This window comes from Sorex fumeus, unplaced genomic scaffold (assembly GCF_029834395.1).
Source record: "Sorex fumeus unplaced genomic scaffold, SorFum_2.1 ptg000009l, whole genome shotgun sequence".
Taxonomy (NCBI): Eukaryota; Metazoa; Chordata; class Mammalia; order Eulipotyphla; family Soricidae; genus Sorex; species Sorex fumeus.
Window position 1 is genome coordinate 14,486,237 of NW_026606066.1, and position 16,731 is coordinate 14,502,967.

The following is a 16,731-nucleotide window of genomic DNA, read 5'->3' on the forward strand; positions in this document are numbered from 1 at the left end:
TATAATAATATAGAAACATAATTGGAATGTTGTAACATGTGCTAATAGGGCCACATTAAATGTATACTTTATCACAAGCTAATAGAATGATTTGGAATTTAAGAGCAGGAGTTCCAGTCATTTCTGAGAATGTGAAACCCAACTTAGTTGAAACTCCAGCTCCAGTTCCTTGATTTTCATTGTAGCCAGTCTCCAAGATGGCACCCAAAAGTTTCCACCCCTACCCTTCCCTATGAATATGAGTGTTTTCTCACTGTGTCAGGGTTGACCAGTGTGAACAATAGAATAAAGCGGAAATAATGACAATTTCTTCTGAGACTAATTCTCAAAGGCACTAAAGCTTCCTACTTGGCTCTTTTGGGTTCTTTATTCTGAGGAAAGCTAGCTGTATTGGTACCCTATGAGAAGTCCACCTGGTGAAACTTCTGGCCTCTAGCTCACAGCAATGATAAAAATGTGGAAACAGATCTTTCAGTTCTAGTCAAAGTCTCAAATGAAATCTTGACTGCAGTGTTAAGAAATTGAGTTCACACCACATAGCTCAGCAACCATCAATTTCCTGACTGAGAGAAACTGGGGGATAGTAAATGCTTATTGTTTCAAGGTTTGGAGTGATTCACTATGCAATGAATAACTAAAGCAACCTTTCAAAGTTTCTGTAAATATTCTGGAAAATGAGGATGTAAATACTAATCCTCTCAAAAGATAAAGCCATCTTGAAAGGCTTTAGACTAATTTCTGGCACAGAGTGAATGAACACCTGTTAGCCATTATTACATTTTGCATATCTTTTCTTGCAATATAGGGTGGTTCCAAATGTATATGTACTTGCACTCTCCATAGACCTCACTTTTTTATGTTATAAAATTTCAAGCACACAGATACAGTTCTAAACAGTCTCTTTATGCCATATTTCCCTAGCCATCAGTTAGGCAGTTTTCCCTTTTTCTCTCTGATTCCTTTCAAGATGAGAGGCAAGATGTCTAGTATAGAGAAGTTTATTCCCAAATACTAGGGAATCCAAATTCTAAATAGATGGCCTGAAAAGGACCAACCCACTGACTTCATGAGCACTCAATTAAAGTTGACAACAGTTAACTGAGCTAGATGGAGTCAACTGAAGCTTCTACAGTGCATAGTGTTTATAAATTGTCCTCATAAATAAACAAAACTTTCATTCAGACCCATTTATGTGCTTTTAAACCTGGAATAGATCCTGAACCTCCTTAGGCAAACCTCAGAGATGCTATCTTTTCTTTCCAGGTTATTCTTATCTCCTCTTATCTCACATTTGAGTTTTCTTTCATTACTGATAGATTGGTAAGCAAATTTCCTATGCATTGAAAGAAGGTGTTGAGGAAATTTACTAAGGCAAGTGAATAAAAACAACCCAAAAAACCATATATTTCTACATAATAAAACTCAATCATAAAACTATATATTGATAGCAAAAGAAAATAATAAAACTATTTGCCGAACACTTAAAAAAGTCAGCTATAAACTTTGTTTTTGGGTGTGGTGTGATAATATATTTATATCTGAGATATATTTTTATTGACTATAAACCAATATTACCTCAATAAAATGTAAATTAGAAATAAGTACATTAAATTATATCCAATCTTTGCAAATGTTATACTGGTAAATTGAGGTGGGTCTAATTGGGGGGGGGTCAAATATCTCCCTACAGAGTAAAATATGCTGTTCTAAATATTAGTTTTCAGGAAAACATTCAGCATAAACAATAATAGAGAAATAAATCACAAATACTGAGTGAGAAGTTTTTATTACCACTAATGCATGAAGTTTTTTACAATTTATTGGAAATATGTGCTTTTATACATTTCACTGATTTATTTTGGAAATGCTTATGCAATATGCTTTTATAATATCTTATTTCAAGTAGAATATTTGAGAACAAAACACAATCATATACTTCATGTATAAAACTGGATGTATTATTTATATTATGGTTGGTAAAATGCATAATTTCTGAGGTTTTTTTAAATGAAAATTTCTCTTTCTAAAAGAGAAGTTTTTGCTTAAAAAATACAATGGTAATATTGGAAGTTTTTCTTTTCCCTCACACACACAGTCCCTCACACCTCACCTTGCTCTGGGTGTGTCTAATTCTCTAGTATCACTAAAGCTAAAGTCAACATTTTGTATGGAAATACAAAAACTAAACACAAAAACTAATAAACTATATTCTTGGGTATGAACTTGCATTTGCTCATTTCTTCATCCTTTCTTTTGATAGTTTATGTCTCTACTGTCCTCATAATCTAGTCCTTGTTTCGTTTTTCTAACAAAATCTTGCTTCCGTCCTTTCCTCCCTTTATTTTTTTTTCCATTTGTATGCCATCTCTCTCATATACTCTTTCTTTTTTTCTTTCTGGTATATTTTTGGTCATGAATTTACGTTGAAGGTATATTTTTGGGTAATAATTCGGATTCTTGTTAAGGATGCTTTCCTTTACTATGGTACAAACCAGGAATAGTTTCGCTGATTTAATAAAAATGCTGTATCTTTGAGCATTTATCTGTGTCTCTCATGACTCAGCATTGTTGAAACAAGATCAGTTCCCTTTCTTCCTCAAATCTACATACATATCAATAGGAAATGGGGAAAGATAAAAACTGGAGTGGAAGTATAATAAAGCACACAGTGAAACCACATCTGTCCCTAATTGCCCAAGAGCAATTTGAAGCCACACTCTCCTTTCTCTCTTTCCAATGACCAAAGTCTAATTATTCACATTTCAGAGTTGCTCTTATAGTCTCTATATTATGCTCTGCCCCACTCATTTCCTGGGATACTTCCTTTGCCTGTCTCTTCAAAGTCTTACCTCCTTCCAACCCACCTTCCTAATGCTATACCCAACAATTTGGATGTATGTTTTTCCCCCAGTGGGTTTCCATCATTTGCAGGCTAAAGTAAAGTCAAATTCCTTTTCCTGCTTTGCACCCTCCTCTCTTGCTGAGACTCCTTTTGTAATCCCAGACAATGACTATAAGCTTGTGTCTGTGTGCTAACACATGAGCCATTCATGTCTTTGTGAAAAATCTTATCTCTAAAAATTGATATTAATGTTTCCAGTCTCCCCACAGAAGAGCCTCCTGTGAGAATTTTTTCCCTGATTGGCCCAGAAGTGGTCCTTCTAACCCACAAGGAGAAGTGTTCACTTAGACGTCTTTATTTTCTCTTACTGAATCATAAGAGATAGGTAGGATATTAGTCAGATTGTATAGATGACATAAATGACATAATGACATAAATTTCCATCAAAAAACCTTTTGTCCCCCCACTTCCTGTGAGCTCTGCCATGGTTCAATGTCAGGGCACGAGGATGTGGTGCTTCTTGTGCCCTGCAGTGCCACGGACGACAAGGATCACACCTGATACTGTTCGGAGCCTTCAGGGCTGGTGATGCTAGCGATGTTAGGTTGGGGGAGGGACTCATGAGACTAAGAATCAAACCAGGGTCTTGCATATATCCTAATTCCTGTATTATCTTCCTGTCCCCAAAGAACATTCCTGAAATATCTATTCAAATTTCATTTAAGAGTAGAGTGGGTAGTACTTATGGGAGATGACAGTCTGTCTCTAGTCTATATGCTCTACCCAGCAAAACTCAATCTCGGTAATTGCCTTGACCAAAGGCCATAGAATGCAGCTGAGTGACCTAAAGAGCTAGCAATGTCCATTTCAAGGAACTGATCAAAGGACAATATTACTTCCAGATGTCCTTAGGAGAAATTATAACAGATACAGTTTATTTCTTTTGGGTGGAGGTGTTGTACCACACCCAGTGATACTCAGAGGTTACTCCTTTGTGGTTGGGGCGATTTCCCTGTGGTGCTCCAGGGACCCTGGAGTCAAAACCAGAGTAAGTGGCATTCAAGATCTTAAATCCTGTACCTTATCACCACTGGTCCTAAAGTTCCAGTTTATCCCACTCATTAAATTGTGGTTCTTCAGTGATATTTTGGAGACAACCAAGTTTTCCAGGTTACTTTGAGGCATTATTTGTTTTGGTTTTTCTTTGTTTTTTTTTGTTTTGTTTTGTTTTGTTTGTATCACATCTCTTCCCCATGAGACTACATACTTCCTGAGGTCAGAGACCTTATATTTATAAATTTTGATCTTTGTATTTAAAGCAGCATCTGGAACATAATGTAAGACATGTGACTACTGACTGTATGAATGACCCACCCTTTTCTCACAATAAAGCTATGCCTTCAGGGGCTGAAGTGATAGCACAGTGGGTAGAGTGTTTGCCTTGTGTGCAGCTGACCCAGGTTAGATTCCCAGCATTCCATATGGTCCCCCGAGCACCGCCAGGAGTAATTCCTGAGTGCAGAGCTAGGAGTAACCCCTGTGCGTCACTGGGTGTGACCAAACAAGAAAAAAAAAGCTATGCCTTCATATGGTTGTTTAAAAATATAAAATATAACTTAATGAAGATAGTTTTAACAGTTCACAACAATGCTCGAAAGGTAAAGGTAAAGGCTCTCCCGTTGATCATCGATTTGCTCGAGCGGGCCCAGTAACGTCTCCATTGGAGACTTTGTTGTTACTGTGTCTGGCATATCGAATACTCTCGGTAGCTTGCCGGGCTCTCCGGGAGGGGCGGAGGAATCGAACTCGGGTCGGCCATGTTGGCTGCGTGCAAGGCAAACGCCCTACCCGCTGTGCTATCGCTCCAGCCCCAACAGTTCACAACAATATTGAATAAAATATAGATTGAAGTTATTTGTCAACTAACAGTCTAAAATTTTTGATAATCATTGCTCTCTTTTCTGTGGATCAGGACCCAGGTGATGCTGGGGCCCTTCAGTGCTATAACTGACAATACCCTCTGGAGTTCATGGGTGTCTGAAATAGAACCAGGATGGGCCTGATGCAAGGCATGTTCTTAACCCCTATACCATCTCTCTAGTCACAACCCTTTGCTTTCTTAAGAAACTAAACATCATTATTGAGAGATTAATATACTCAAGTTATTTAACCTCCATAGAACAGGTTTCATTGACTGGAGAAGTAATACTGAAATGAAAGCAAATATTTTAAGGGAAAGTAGAGCCAAAAGAGACCCAAACTCTCTATTCTCATGAGTCTGCAACCAAAAGCATGTGTTCCAATATAGGAATATTTTACAGTGAAAGCTAGGAATAGATCAGAATACTAGGCACTGTAGCACTGTAGCACTGTCCTCCCGTTGTTCATCGATTTGGTCGAGCGGGCACCAGTAACGTCTCCATTGTGAGACTTTTGTTACTGTGTTTGGCATATCAAATACGTCACGGATAGCTTGCCAGGCTTCTCCGTGCAGGCAAGAAACTCTTGGTAGCTTGCTGGACTCTCCAAGAAGGGCAGGGGGATTGAACCCGGGCCGGCTGCGTGCAAGGCCCTACTGCTGTGCTATCTAAAAGAAATGAAGGTGACCTTCAAGGAAAGAATGCACCAAAGCACCACTGATTTCCCCCCTTCCTCCTCTGGATATTAACATCATCTCTAGCTTGGTGCTACTGCCCTGCAATGTTTACTCTCCTAGCGGTGAAACAGTGAAATAATGACTTCCCTTCTCACCTATCCAATTGATGGATTTTACTCATTCCAGAAACAAATAACCTGGCTTTGCTGTGCACTGTCCTCTCAGAACCATATCTTGGTGCTTACTTATTTTTTTTTCCTTCTTCCCATATGACATCTATAGTGCTTTTTCGATCTTTAAATATCTCTTTTCCTTTGATAAACACAACACATTCTGTCCCCTCACCCCAAATTTAACTTAAACAACTATTAAGTTAAAGGGAAAAAAAGAAATTACTTTCCCCCAATTTCCGGCAGTAAGTATTTGATAATCATAATAAAATGTGGAGGCAACAAGGCTGGCAACCTAAACACAGAGACCCAGCAAAGTGAATCTAGTCATTAAAGTAGAAGCAGCACTATGCCAAGAAGTCTCTCTCACCGAGCGGCTAACCTGCTGCCTTTGTCCACACTCCCAGAAAAAAAACAAAAACAAAACTCTTCATTTCAGAGTGGCAAAGTGGAACCCGACCCTGGTCTCCAATTCTCTTCTGTTTCTCAAGTGCCTTGGAGTTACTACCTTGGTTCTCAGAGTTACTACCTTTGTTCAGCAGGACCAAAGGCACGGTGATGACAGTGACGATCGCGGCCACCGCCAGGAGTCCCAAGAGCACCTTCAACGCTACCTGCAAGAAGTCAAATCAGGTCCAGTTACTAAGCAGCTTTGGGAGTCCCGTCTGGGTTTGGGTGAGAACCAAACTAGGTTTGGTCGGAACCTGGGCTGCCCCCAAACAGCGGGATTAAGCTGATGGGCGAGCACTGGAAGAGGAGCAGGGGCTGGAGGTGGGAGTGGGGAGGAGGAAAGTGCAGTTGCTTTTGAGCTCCTGGTCCCTTGAGCACGCAGAGTCAACTTGTCTACACCTGCATATCAAACTCCAAGTTCGGTTTCGGGTGTAGGTTTTCTGGGGGTCTCTCCAAGCCCTCCAAACCTCAGTGCCCGGATTCTGGCGGAAGACCTCGGATGTAAGGGCGAACCGAGAGCTCAGGGAGGTCCCTTCACCTGTCAGAGGGTGGCCGGAGCGCCGCTCGCTATGGGAGCCGCGGGACCCGTTCTGCGGTCTCGGCGGGACTCCGCAGGGAGAGGTTGTTCCCGGGCACCTACACCTCGACCCGGGGCGCGCCACTCACCTTCATGGCTCGGGTCTCCGCGTAACGGAGCTTTCCCGGGACGAGCGAGAGCAGGAATCAGGCGAGCCGCCGGGACGCGCGTCCAGCCCTGCTGCTCCCCGCGGCCGAGTCGCTAGCGGCTCTCGAGTCCGGCCCCAAGTTAAACATTAACCGAGAGTCCAGCCCGCGCCGCACAGGGGGCACCGGGCAGGCTGCGGGGCGGCGGCGCTGGACGAGGCGCGCCCGGAGCCGGGCACTGGCACCCAGCAGAGCGCCCAGGAGGCGCCTCCCCTCGGCAGTGCTGGATGCGGGGCGAGCGCGGGGAGCGCAGGGGGGTGGCGGGACGAGCGCCCGGCTGGGACCCGCCGGCTCCAGTTTCGTCTCTCCCGAGATCCCCACCCCACCCGTCCGGACCTGGGTCCCGGGCTCCCCAAACCTTACGTGGAGAGTCGTGGAATCCTAGCCCAGAGAAGGCATGCGGTGTTGCAAACTCACACAGCGCCCGAGTGGCAGGACAGCTAAAACCCGGGCCACTGGTCTGTGCCAGTGGTAAGCATATTGAAGGGGAGGGGAGTCTAATGCTGCTTGGAAAGGCAAGACTAGGAAAGGGCGGGGGTGGAGGGCGGATTGTTCACTCGTGAATAACTCTATAAACATTTGGATTCACATTCACCGCAGGGAATTTGTGACCTCTCTTGCAGGTTTAGCTTCTCATCCAGATGCCCCAAATAACAACGCTAACAATTACGTTGGAACTCACACCCCTTTTCCCCCACGACCACCAAGGGTTGCTCTAGTGATTTACTCTTTCTTTTGCAGGGACGCAGCCTGGGCGCACATAGATGAGTAACTTGACCAAGTCACAGCTTGGGAAGATGTGGAGCCTGAATTCCTCCTAGTCCCTGTTCTTAACAACTGCTCTCATCTCAACAGTGCGAAGAGAATTTGCCAAAGATCCTAAAATCAAGTGTAACTTCTCCTTCCTCTCGATCATTTCATGCCCAGTGATTGGTTCCTTCGTCACTCGTTCTTTTTTGCCCACGGCTGCTCACTTATTCCACCAACTCTGCAAAAAAGAATTAACTCAAAGTGCTACCTGTTAGATGTGGGGATACAGAAGTTGAACAACACAGAAGAGGGCTACACATTGGTTACTTTCAGCATAAAGTACACAGAAACATTTGCCTGTGCAACTTTTCTATGATTACTTACTTCCTGTCTTGACGGCTAGTACTTCTTCCTCCTAAAACACCTCTCCATCTTGTTCACGGTATTTGAAAAAACAGAGCTGTTTTCTCCGTGGTTTGAGTTAAAAAATACTACAAATGCAATGCCTAGTGGGTTTTGCTGTACCATTATGAGTAATTTCAAAATTTCATTCTTTATTTCCAATCTAGATTTTGCTTCTGAACTCAATAATCTCTCTCTTAACTACCACTTGGTTCAGATTCATACATATAGTCACCACATCCAACTCCAGAGGCTCAAACTGACTTTTTCATTTTTTTATTAATCTTGACCCTCCATACTCTCTGATGATGATACTCTTCATAAAAGGTGTTACTTTTCACCAAAACTTACTTTCCTGTTTATTTTTTCTTTATTCTTTTTATTGCTGCCTCCATTTGGCCACTCCAAATCCTGTCTTCACCAGGAGTTAATCCATCCCTGCTCCCTCTTTCAAGTCCAGTTTTTAGTGTAAATGTGGCCTGTAGCACAGCAGGTAGAGCCTTTGCCTTGCACACGGCCAACCCGGGCTCCATTCCTCCGTCCCTCTCAGAGAGCCTGGCAAGCTACTGAGAGTATTCTGCCCACCAGACAGAGCCTGGCAATCTCCCCCCTGGCGTTTTTGATATGCCAAAAACAGTAAGAAGTCTCACAATGGAGATGTTACTAGTGCCCACTCGAACAATGAGAGGACAGTGCTACAGTGCTACAGTGCGGCCTGTGAAGTAGAACAGTGATGAGGCCTTCCAACAAGAACTAGTGGAAATTGCACTGTGTTGGGAATTAGTTTTAGCCTCTGTTCTCATTATTTTGTATACTCAGCAGTGTGGGAGAGAAACCACAAGTGAAATTAGTATTAAGAAATGAAGTCAAACAGTTAAACCTCCATTTAACTCACATGGCTATATGATGAGTGAACTTTCAGACAGCCTGGGGAAGCTGAGGACAGGTTGGCTTACATCCCGGTAATCCTTTTCTCTGCAGGAGGAAATTCCCTGAGACATAAATATCTTTACATTGGCTTTATGCCAATGTAAGAGATTTCCCCCCCCCCCTCTACAAATCTCCCCCAAAGTTGACCTTTTTCTCACTGGTCTTGACTTTTTCCCAAGTCCCTAAGAAACATTAACCACATCAATGAATAGGTAGATCATATAGCAGACCGTTATTCTTTTTCTTTTAGTGCAGGGCTCTATCACAAGCTATGCACGTGAGAGCCTCAGGTTCAATTGCTGACACCAACTGGTCCTCCATGCACTGCCAGGGGTTGGCCTCCAATAAAGAAATTAAGCTAACTAAAGTTAGAAATGTTTTGTTTTCTAGTTACTTCAAAAGTGTTAAATTCTATCTTGAAGATAATAACCAGCACTATATATATATATGTATGTATATATATATAGTTTAACTGATATTTGAATAGCAATCTACATACTGATACATATCCTTTTGTCTTTTTGTTGGGACACAACCAGTGGTGCTCAGCACTTACTCTGGGTTCTGTGCTCAGGTGTTTCTCTTGACAGTGCTCAGTGGACCTTATGTGGTACTGAGTATCAAGTTGTGGTCAGTTACATGAATAGCAAGCAACTTAATCCCTAAACTATCTCTTTGGTCCCAGAAAATGTTCTTCTTTTTAATCAACACATCCTATCCTGATTAGACACAAAAATGAGTAGTAAAAAGTGTTTTTTCTTGTGTTCAGCATAACATTTTTATTTTTTGTTTAGTTTAGGAGTACAATAGTGTAAAAATTTATAGTACTGGCATAAAAAATTATTACACTCTCCACCGTCAAAGTGTCCATAATCCTCCACAACTGTCCTTACATAAATTTGGAGTTCATAGGATTCCTAAGGTCAAGTTGTCCACAAATTTTATAATTTTTTTCTTCCTTGTGGTAGAAAAAATTTTTCTATTTTTCTATGAACACTTTTATTTGCAATCTTTTAAAATATGGAAAGATATATATTTTCTGAATTTATATATTCTTTAAAATCTATATCCTAAAAATCACAAGTTAAACATATATATGTAATTATATAAACATATATACAACATATAAAAACACACACCCTTGATATTCAGTTACTTTTTAAGAAATATTCAAATATAAATGTCATGTCTTGTGATCATTATTTTAAAGCCTGTATATTGCTTTTGATAAAATTTTGTAATTAAAATACTCAAATATTTAATAAATGATACAAAAATCATTATGAAAAGGATGCTACTTTGCACTATGCTAGTCTAATCTCAGACGTAGCACTGCACTGTAGCACTGTTCTCCGTTGTTCATCGATTTTCTCGAGCAGCCACCAGTATCATCTCCATTGTCTGACTTGTTGTTACCGTTTTTGGCATATCAAATAAGTCACGGGGAGCTTGCCAGGCTCTGCCATGCAGGCAAGATACTCTTCGTAGCTTGCCAGGCTCTCCAAGAGTGGCAGAGGAATGAACCTGGGTTGGCGGCGTGCAAGGCAAACACCCTACATTATGAAAAATGAGCTATTATTTTTTTATTCATCATTGTTATGAATTTGCTGTAAACTACATAATTTACTGTTCTTTTAGAAAGTTTTCAAGTATTTACCTTTGTGATGTCAAGATTACCTTCTCAGTTTGATTTAACCATCAGTAAAGTGCAGATTTCTGAATACATTTTTACTCTGCATATCAGTTGTAGCAGAGAACTCAGTACTGATATTCATTTCCAGCTATTTCAACAACATGCCTATTTTATTAGTTACTTCAAGGAATTTATTTGATTTGATAACTCTTTCTTATTTCAATAGGATAGGAAATAACATTATTTTTGTATATCTTTAACTGTCATTAAAAATACTATCACTATGAAAAAGAAGTACAGATTATTTTTTCCACCAGAGTCTTTGTGTTTTCATCTTTCCAACTTTTCAAGAATTTTGTCTTAGCTTCTTGGTGAGATGAACTCAACTGATTAAATTGCTGAACTAACTCTTTTTTTAGGTAAAACGTTAAAAAGTTAGAGATACCTTCTGAAACCTGCACCCATTCTATTAAATCAAACACACTTTGATAATTCTGATTGATAAAATAAGTTCAACCACAAATAATATCAGTTATTTTGGGAAATGACTATAAGTCCAGTTTATCCAGAAATTTCTCTAGTTACTGCAGTGGCTCTTCTCCTCCAAACCTCCATCCCACTCTCTGGCTCCATCATTTCAGGCCATCTCTGTCTCCTTGCAAAATATTGTACTACACAGAGTTCAGTTAGGGAGATTAAGCTTTCTGCTGTATTTTAAGATGCCTGAAATACCTAAGAAGGGTTGCATCAGCATGCATTATGATAAGTGAAAACTTCTTTGCATGGGCAGACACTCCCCTCCTCACTGTTTCCTGATGAAAAGAACTCCCATGAAGGCATGTGTTGGGGGAGAGACATTGAAATTGTGAGAGAAGCTATAGGGTTTACTTTCTTGGCTCACGCATTTTGCTTGAACACATTCTTTATGGTTATCTCAGATTGTATATCTATTTAATGTCATTGGTTCAATTGTGTCTTCTCAAAAAAAATGGATATCTGAATCCCAAGTATTTCAGAATGTCACTTTACTTGGTGACAAATCTTTGCAGAACTAGAGAAGTTAATAAGTCATTGAGATGAGATTTAGTCAAATATGGCTGATATTTGTGCACAGATGAGAAATTTGTACACAGTGACAGACATGCAAAGAGAAATGATGTGAAGAGACACAGGGAGCAGACAGTGATCCATAAGCCATGGAGAAATGTCTATAACAGATCCTCTGACAGCTCTCAGAAAACATCAACCCTGATGATCCCTTTATTCCACACTTCCAGCCTCCAGAGCTATGAGACAGTACATTTCTGTAATTTTAACCCCATAGTTATTGTTACTTAGTTATAGTACGCCTAGAAAATTAGTACACTAGGTGTTCTGTGATCAGGATTTTAGACACTATCAGGATCCTGTAGAAAAACAGAATTTTCATGTTTTCTTCACTGACTGTTGTGATGGCTCTAACACTGATCTATTGTAACCAGCCTAAGTTTGGAGTTATTTAATTGTATATCAATAAAAAAGTATTGTAAATTGGGAATAGCTGTTCTCAATACCCTAGGCATAGCCTCCGAATTTTCTATTGGGGTTTGTCAGGATCTTTCTAGAGTATCTTTGACTATCACAAATACTCTAATAAGTATACTGCAAGGTTGTTAAGATCCTAGTATCATGGCTACTTGTACTGTAGTCCTAACAAGCCCCCTATTGCTCTAGGTTCCATTCTAAACAGAGCCTTATAGTTTATTGATAAAAAAATGGATTAAACAAAACAAAGCAAAACATTACAACTTTGGTTTGCCTCCCAAACCCAAGGAATTAGAAGACATGTATAGAGGTTTATCTTTCATTAGGCAAGATATCTCGACATATTCTAGACTACTGAATCCCTTGGAACTTTATAAATTTTTATTAAATTTCTCTTTTACTCTGTAGTGGTATTTACTAAAGCATGTGAGGAAATTACTGTATTCTTATCCAGTTACAATTAACTTAATGTCATCAGTGTCATAATGTGTGAGATATCAAGATGATCAAAAAAATTCTGGAAGACTTTAAATTATAACAGAGAATCAGAAAATGGACACAACTCTAAAATAAATAGGTAAAGAAAAACAATAAAATAAATAGGTACAAAACACTGAAGACTGTTTTAGCTGTAGGCAAACACCTAAATGGTTTGTATTAATTTGGTTCAAGGTGGAATGTTCCTCAGATTCACAGCCCTAGGTACAAGGGCTGTATTGTTTGTATTGTCACTTGAAGGGATAGCTGAAATTAACCCATAATCTTCTGGAGCCTATCTTATAGGTTAACTTAATTATAGGAGAGGAAATTGGCAGTTTTACATTTTTTTCACGTGTCATGTAATGCTATTCACCTTTGTGCTTGCCCAAGGGTGTACTATTACTTTTCTTTTTGTATATGGCTGTGGAATGACAGTTCCAGCAGCTTCCACTCAGTCCTTCCTATAGTAATCCTTCTCCATGGATCAGGGAATAAATAAGTCAAGGAAGGTAGGAATATCCTAAGACCTATCAATAAGAACTGAAATATATTGTCTTCTAAGTCCTCTAAAAGTCACACAATTCTGCTGGCATTTTATTTTTATTTATTTATTTATTTGCTCAAGCTCGAGCGGGCCCTGTAACGTCTCCATTGGAGACTTTGTTGTTACTGTGTTTGGCATATCGAATACATCACGGGGAGCTTGCCAGGCTCTGCCGCGCGGGCATTTTATTTTCTGCTGGCATTTTAGACAAGATATCTTGACATATTCTAGATCACTAAATTCCTTGAAACTTTGTAAATTTTTATGAAGTTTCTCTTTTACTTTATATTTACATTTGTTTTACTGAGGCATGTGAGGAAGTTGTTATGTCCTTTTCCAGTTCTAGGTCAGAGTTTTAGAATCTGACCTCTAGAACTGTAGGATTATAAATTTTTTTGTTTCAATCCTTTAGTACATGATTTTATTGCAGTCGCAATAGAAAATCAATATGCTACTGGATCATGATGATGTTTCAACTCCATAGAAATTAGTATAAAAGTAGGGTTAGTATTAATCACTCGTAGAACTTCTAATTTCACAAGTTGTTTACTTATATAGGTATAGGCCCCAGACACTGCAAAATTAAAAAACAAATCAAAACAAAACAAATAGAAACTTTCCCAGCTGGTCTTTTGGGTGTTTTCCTGTCCCCTTATATCAGTAATACCAATTAAGAAATTCTATTATGCTGAATGCTCAGTAAAGATCTTTTGCTTCCTGTTAGACCCAGCATCCTCCCAAAGGATATGGAAACTTTTATACACTTCTTCTGTTGATATTTTTTAGTATTCTGTGTTTCTTGTTCTTTCTTCTTTTTTGATTTTGGGAGGATTTTGTTGTCTTGCCTCTAACGTAAAAATCATTATATGAGTTTAGGATAAACTATGTTTATTTTCTCCAGCTTTTCACCAAGTGGCTGTTGAGTATGAGTATCTCTCCTCAGTGTTTTCCGCGTGATAAGCATGGTACATATGATTATAGTGGTGTATGTTTATGAGACAAGCAGAGGTGAGGTCAGTGGTGAAATGGTGGGGTTGGGTAGCATTTGATATAATTAAAGAAATAATAAGGCCAGTGGATACCACTTCGGCTCCAAGCTAAATTAAAATATGAGACATAATTTTTCATGAGGACAACTACTCTTCCCTTTTGAGACATAGATCACATCATCATCATCAACATCTTCATCAATCATATGTATGAGGACCTCTTGATTTTATTGTTTACTGTTTTATGAATGATAAGATTAAGGAAGAAAATATTCATACCAAAAATTAAAACTTCAAGCTTGTTATTAAACTGGAGTAAAAAATTTCAGTAATTTGTTTATTTGCTGTGGTGGTAAAATATATGTGACATAGATTTGATCATCTTGATCATTTTTAGCTATACAGTTTTTATTTTTACAGTTAATTTTATTTTTATAAAATTTTTTCTTCTATAAGGTAGTGATCATCCATGCCAAGAGAGGGGTTAAGCAGGGTGATACCATTTCACCGAAACTCTTCAGTGCCACCCTCGAGAATGTCATGAGATGACTGGAATGGAAGGAATGGGAGAGTAGATAGTTGGCGAATGCACATCTGCTTTGCTATGTGGTGACTACGATGACATAGTTCTAATAACACCAAACATTAGCCAAGCAGAACAAATGCTGGCTGACTTCGACTGTGAGTGTGGACAGGTCGGACTACAGCTGAATCTCACAAAGACAATGTTTATGAGAAATGGTCTCGTTCCTGACAGTCCATTCGCTCAACGAGACCAACATCTCCAAATGCAACAGCTATGTGTACCTAGGTCGAGAAGTCAACATGATGAATGACCTGGCACCTGAGTTGCGCAGGAGGAAGAGAGTGGCTTGGAACGCCTTCAAGAGCGTCGAAGAAATAGCTAAGAGGACAAAGAACCTCCGGCTCTGGGCACATCTCTTTGATTCCGCTGTTCTTCCTGCATAACATACGCCTCAGAGACCTGGGCCCTATGAAAACAGGATGAGAACGCTATTTGGGTCTCCCAGAGAGGAATGGAGGGATCTATGCTTGAAGTATCACGTTTCACTTAATTGAGAGAAAGAATCCGAAGTTCCAACCACTGTTGATGATCAAGAATCAAGGACACTCTCTCATTTGCCAAGGCATCAAAAATCAGATGGGTTGGACACATAATGCGATTTGGAAACGACCGCTAGACTAGAGCCAGTACTGAGTGGATTCCACGATATGTCAAAAGATTGTGTGGCCGCCCACCTACAAGATGGTCAGACTTCTTTGTCAAGTCCCTGAATGATCGGTTTGAGGCTTTTCACGTTCCTAGAATGAGCAGACGCCATTGGGTTACACTAGCACTCGACAGGGACAAATGGAGACAAGACTGGCACCCGCTTGAGCAAATGGATGAGTAATGGGATGTCAAGTGATCACGTGATCAAGTTAATTAAAAGTTTCTCATATAATTCTGGTGAATTAAACTTGCAACATAAAATTATTTTCTTAGTTCTCTCCTTTTTTCTTGGCAATGTAGACAATGTAGACAAAGCAGAATGTGACTTGACTACTCTCGTCTTCCAGCTAAACTAGCACCTAGTTTCTGCTGCTTGTGTTTCTCTTTGTAAAGATATTATAGGAAAAAAAGAACTATCCAGAAAACTGGATCTTAGTGCTATTTTGCTATGGGTTATATACAAAGATCTTTATTCTGGTGATATTCCTTGTGTTTTCAGACAAGAAAGGGCAGTACTTGTAGTTTTTCAAACAAAAACTGAGCCAGCTGGGAAGAAGTTGGAAGAGCCAGACAGTACAAAGCAAATGCAGTCCAACAGGAAAGGTCAGATGCTGTTTCACTCTCTTACTGAGAGGCAGAGTTTTAGGTAACAGTTTTTACACAGGGTTTACAATGTTATTCTCAAACTTATTTATTTTCTACCTTCCTCCTCTTGAATATATTTTAGATATTTTCCATAATCACCCCCTTGAAATTTTAATATCCCAGATATACTCTGTATCTCCTCATCATTTTCTTGAGAGGTCATTCCCAAATAGTACTCAAAGAGCCTGGGGATCAGTTCTGGTGATACTTAGCATTGGGACAGATGACTCAGTGCTCAGCCAACATTAGAGTGCTGTCAGTTAGGTGGTGCTGAGGGAAGCCATGTTGTACCAAGTGTAGATCTCAATACATGCCAGGCATTAACTATTGAGCAATCTATTAGTCCTTCTATTTATGTTTGGTATGGCATGCATGCATATATATATATGTATATTACTGTTATATATCACTGTTTTATGTATAAAAGGTAAAAGTAGTTTTATTCCAAAGTAGTACTCCCTTAGATATACTGTTGACCTCACTGATAAAGCATGCTTAAAGTTCTGTACAATGACCAAAAGAAAAAAGAGAGAGAGAGAGAGAGAGAGAGAGAGAGAGAGAGAGAGAGAGAGCAGAAAAGTGTAAAGTGCCTGCCATAGACAGCATAGAGGTGGTCGTCTGAGGGAAACTTGGGACATTGGTGGTGTGCAATTTACACTGGTGGAGGAATGGGTGTATATTAGAGGAGACTGGAAGATGAATTGTACATTTTATATGATGATTGATTCTAAATTAGGTCATACAGTTAGGAGTAAAAGCAGAGATCGCCCAAAGTCTTTTGGAAAAAAACTAGATAGATGATAACCATATATGTTGAGA

General features: G+C 39.6%; 1 protein-coding gene across 2 annotated transcripts in view; it reads right to left on the reverse strand.

Annotated features, from left to right (window-relative positions):
- The window catches only part of DPP4 (dipeptidyl peptidase 4), a 101,300-nt gene extending 94,335 nt beyond the window's left edge, over nucleotides 1–6,965 (reverse strand). Inside the window, exons 1-2 of one of the 2 annotated variants that reach the window (XM_056110376.1) lie at nucleotides 6,725–6,965; nucleotides 6,138–6,222 (exon numbers count right to left, since the gene is read on the reverse strand). In XM_056110376.1, coding sequence (XP_055966351.1) covers nucleotides 6,138–6,222; nucleotides 6,725–6,730 — 91 coding nt within the window. In that variant the 5' untranslated portion in view covers nucleotides 6,731–6,965. Of the gene's footprint in view, nucleotides 1–6,116; nucleotides 6,223–6,724 lie in introns of both variants that reach the window. The other variant, XM_056110375.1, reaches the window with a different exon arrangement.
- Nucleotides 6,966–16,731: the final 9,766 nt, after the last annotated feature.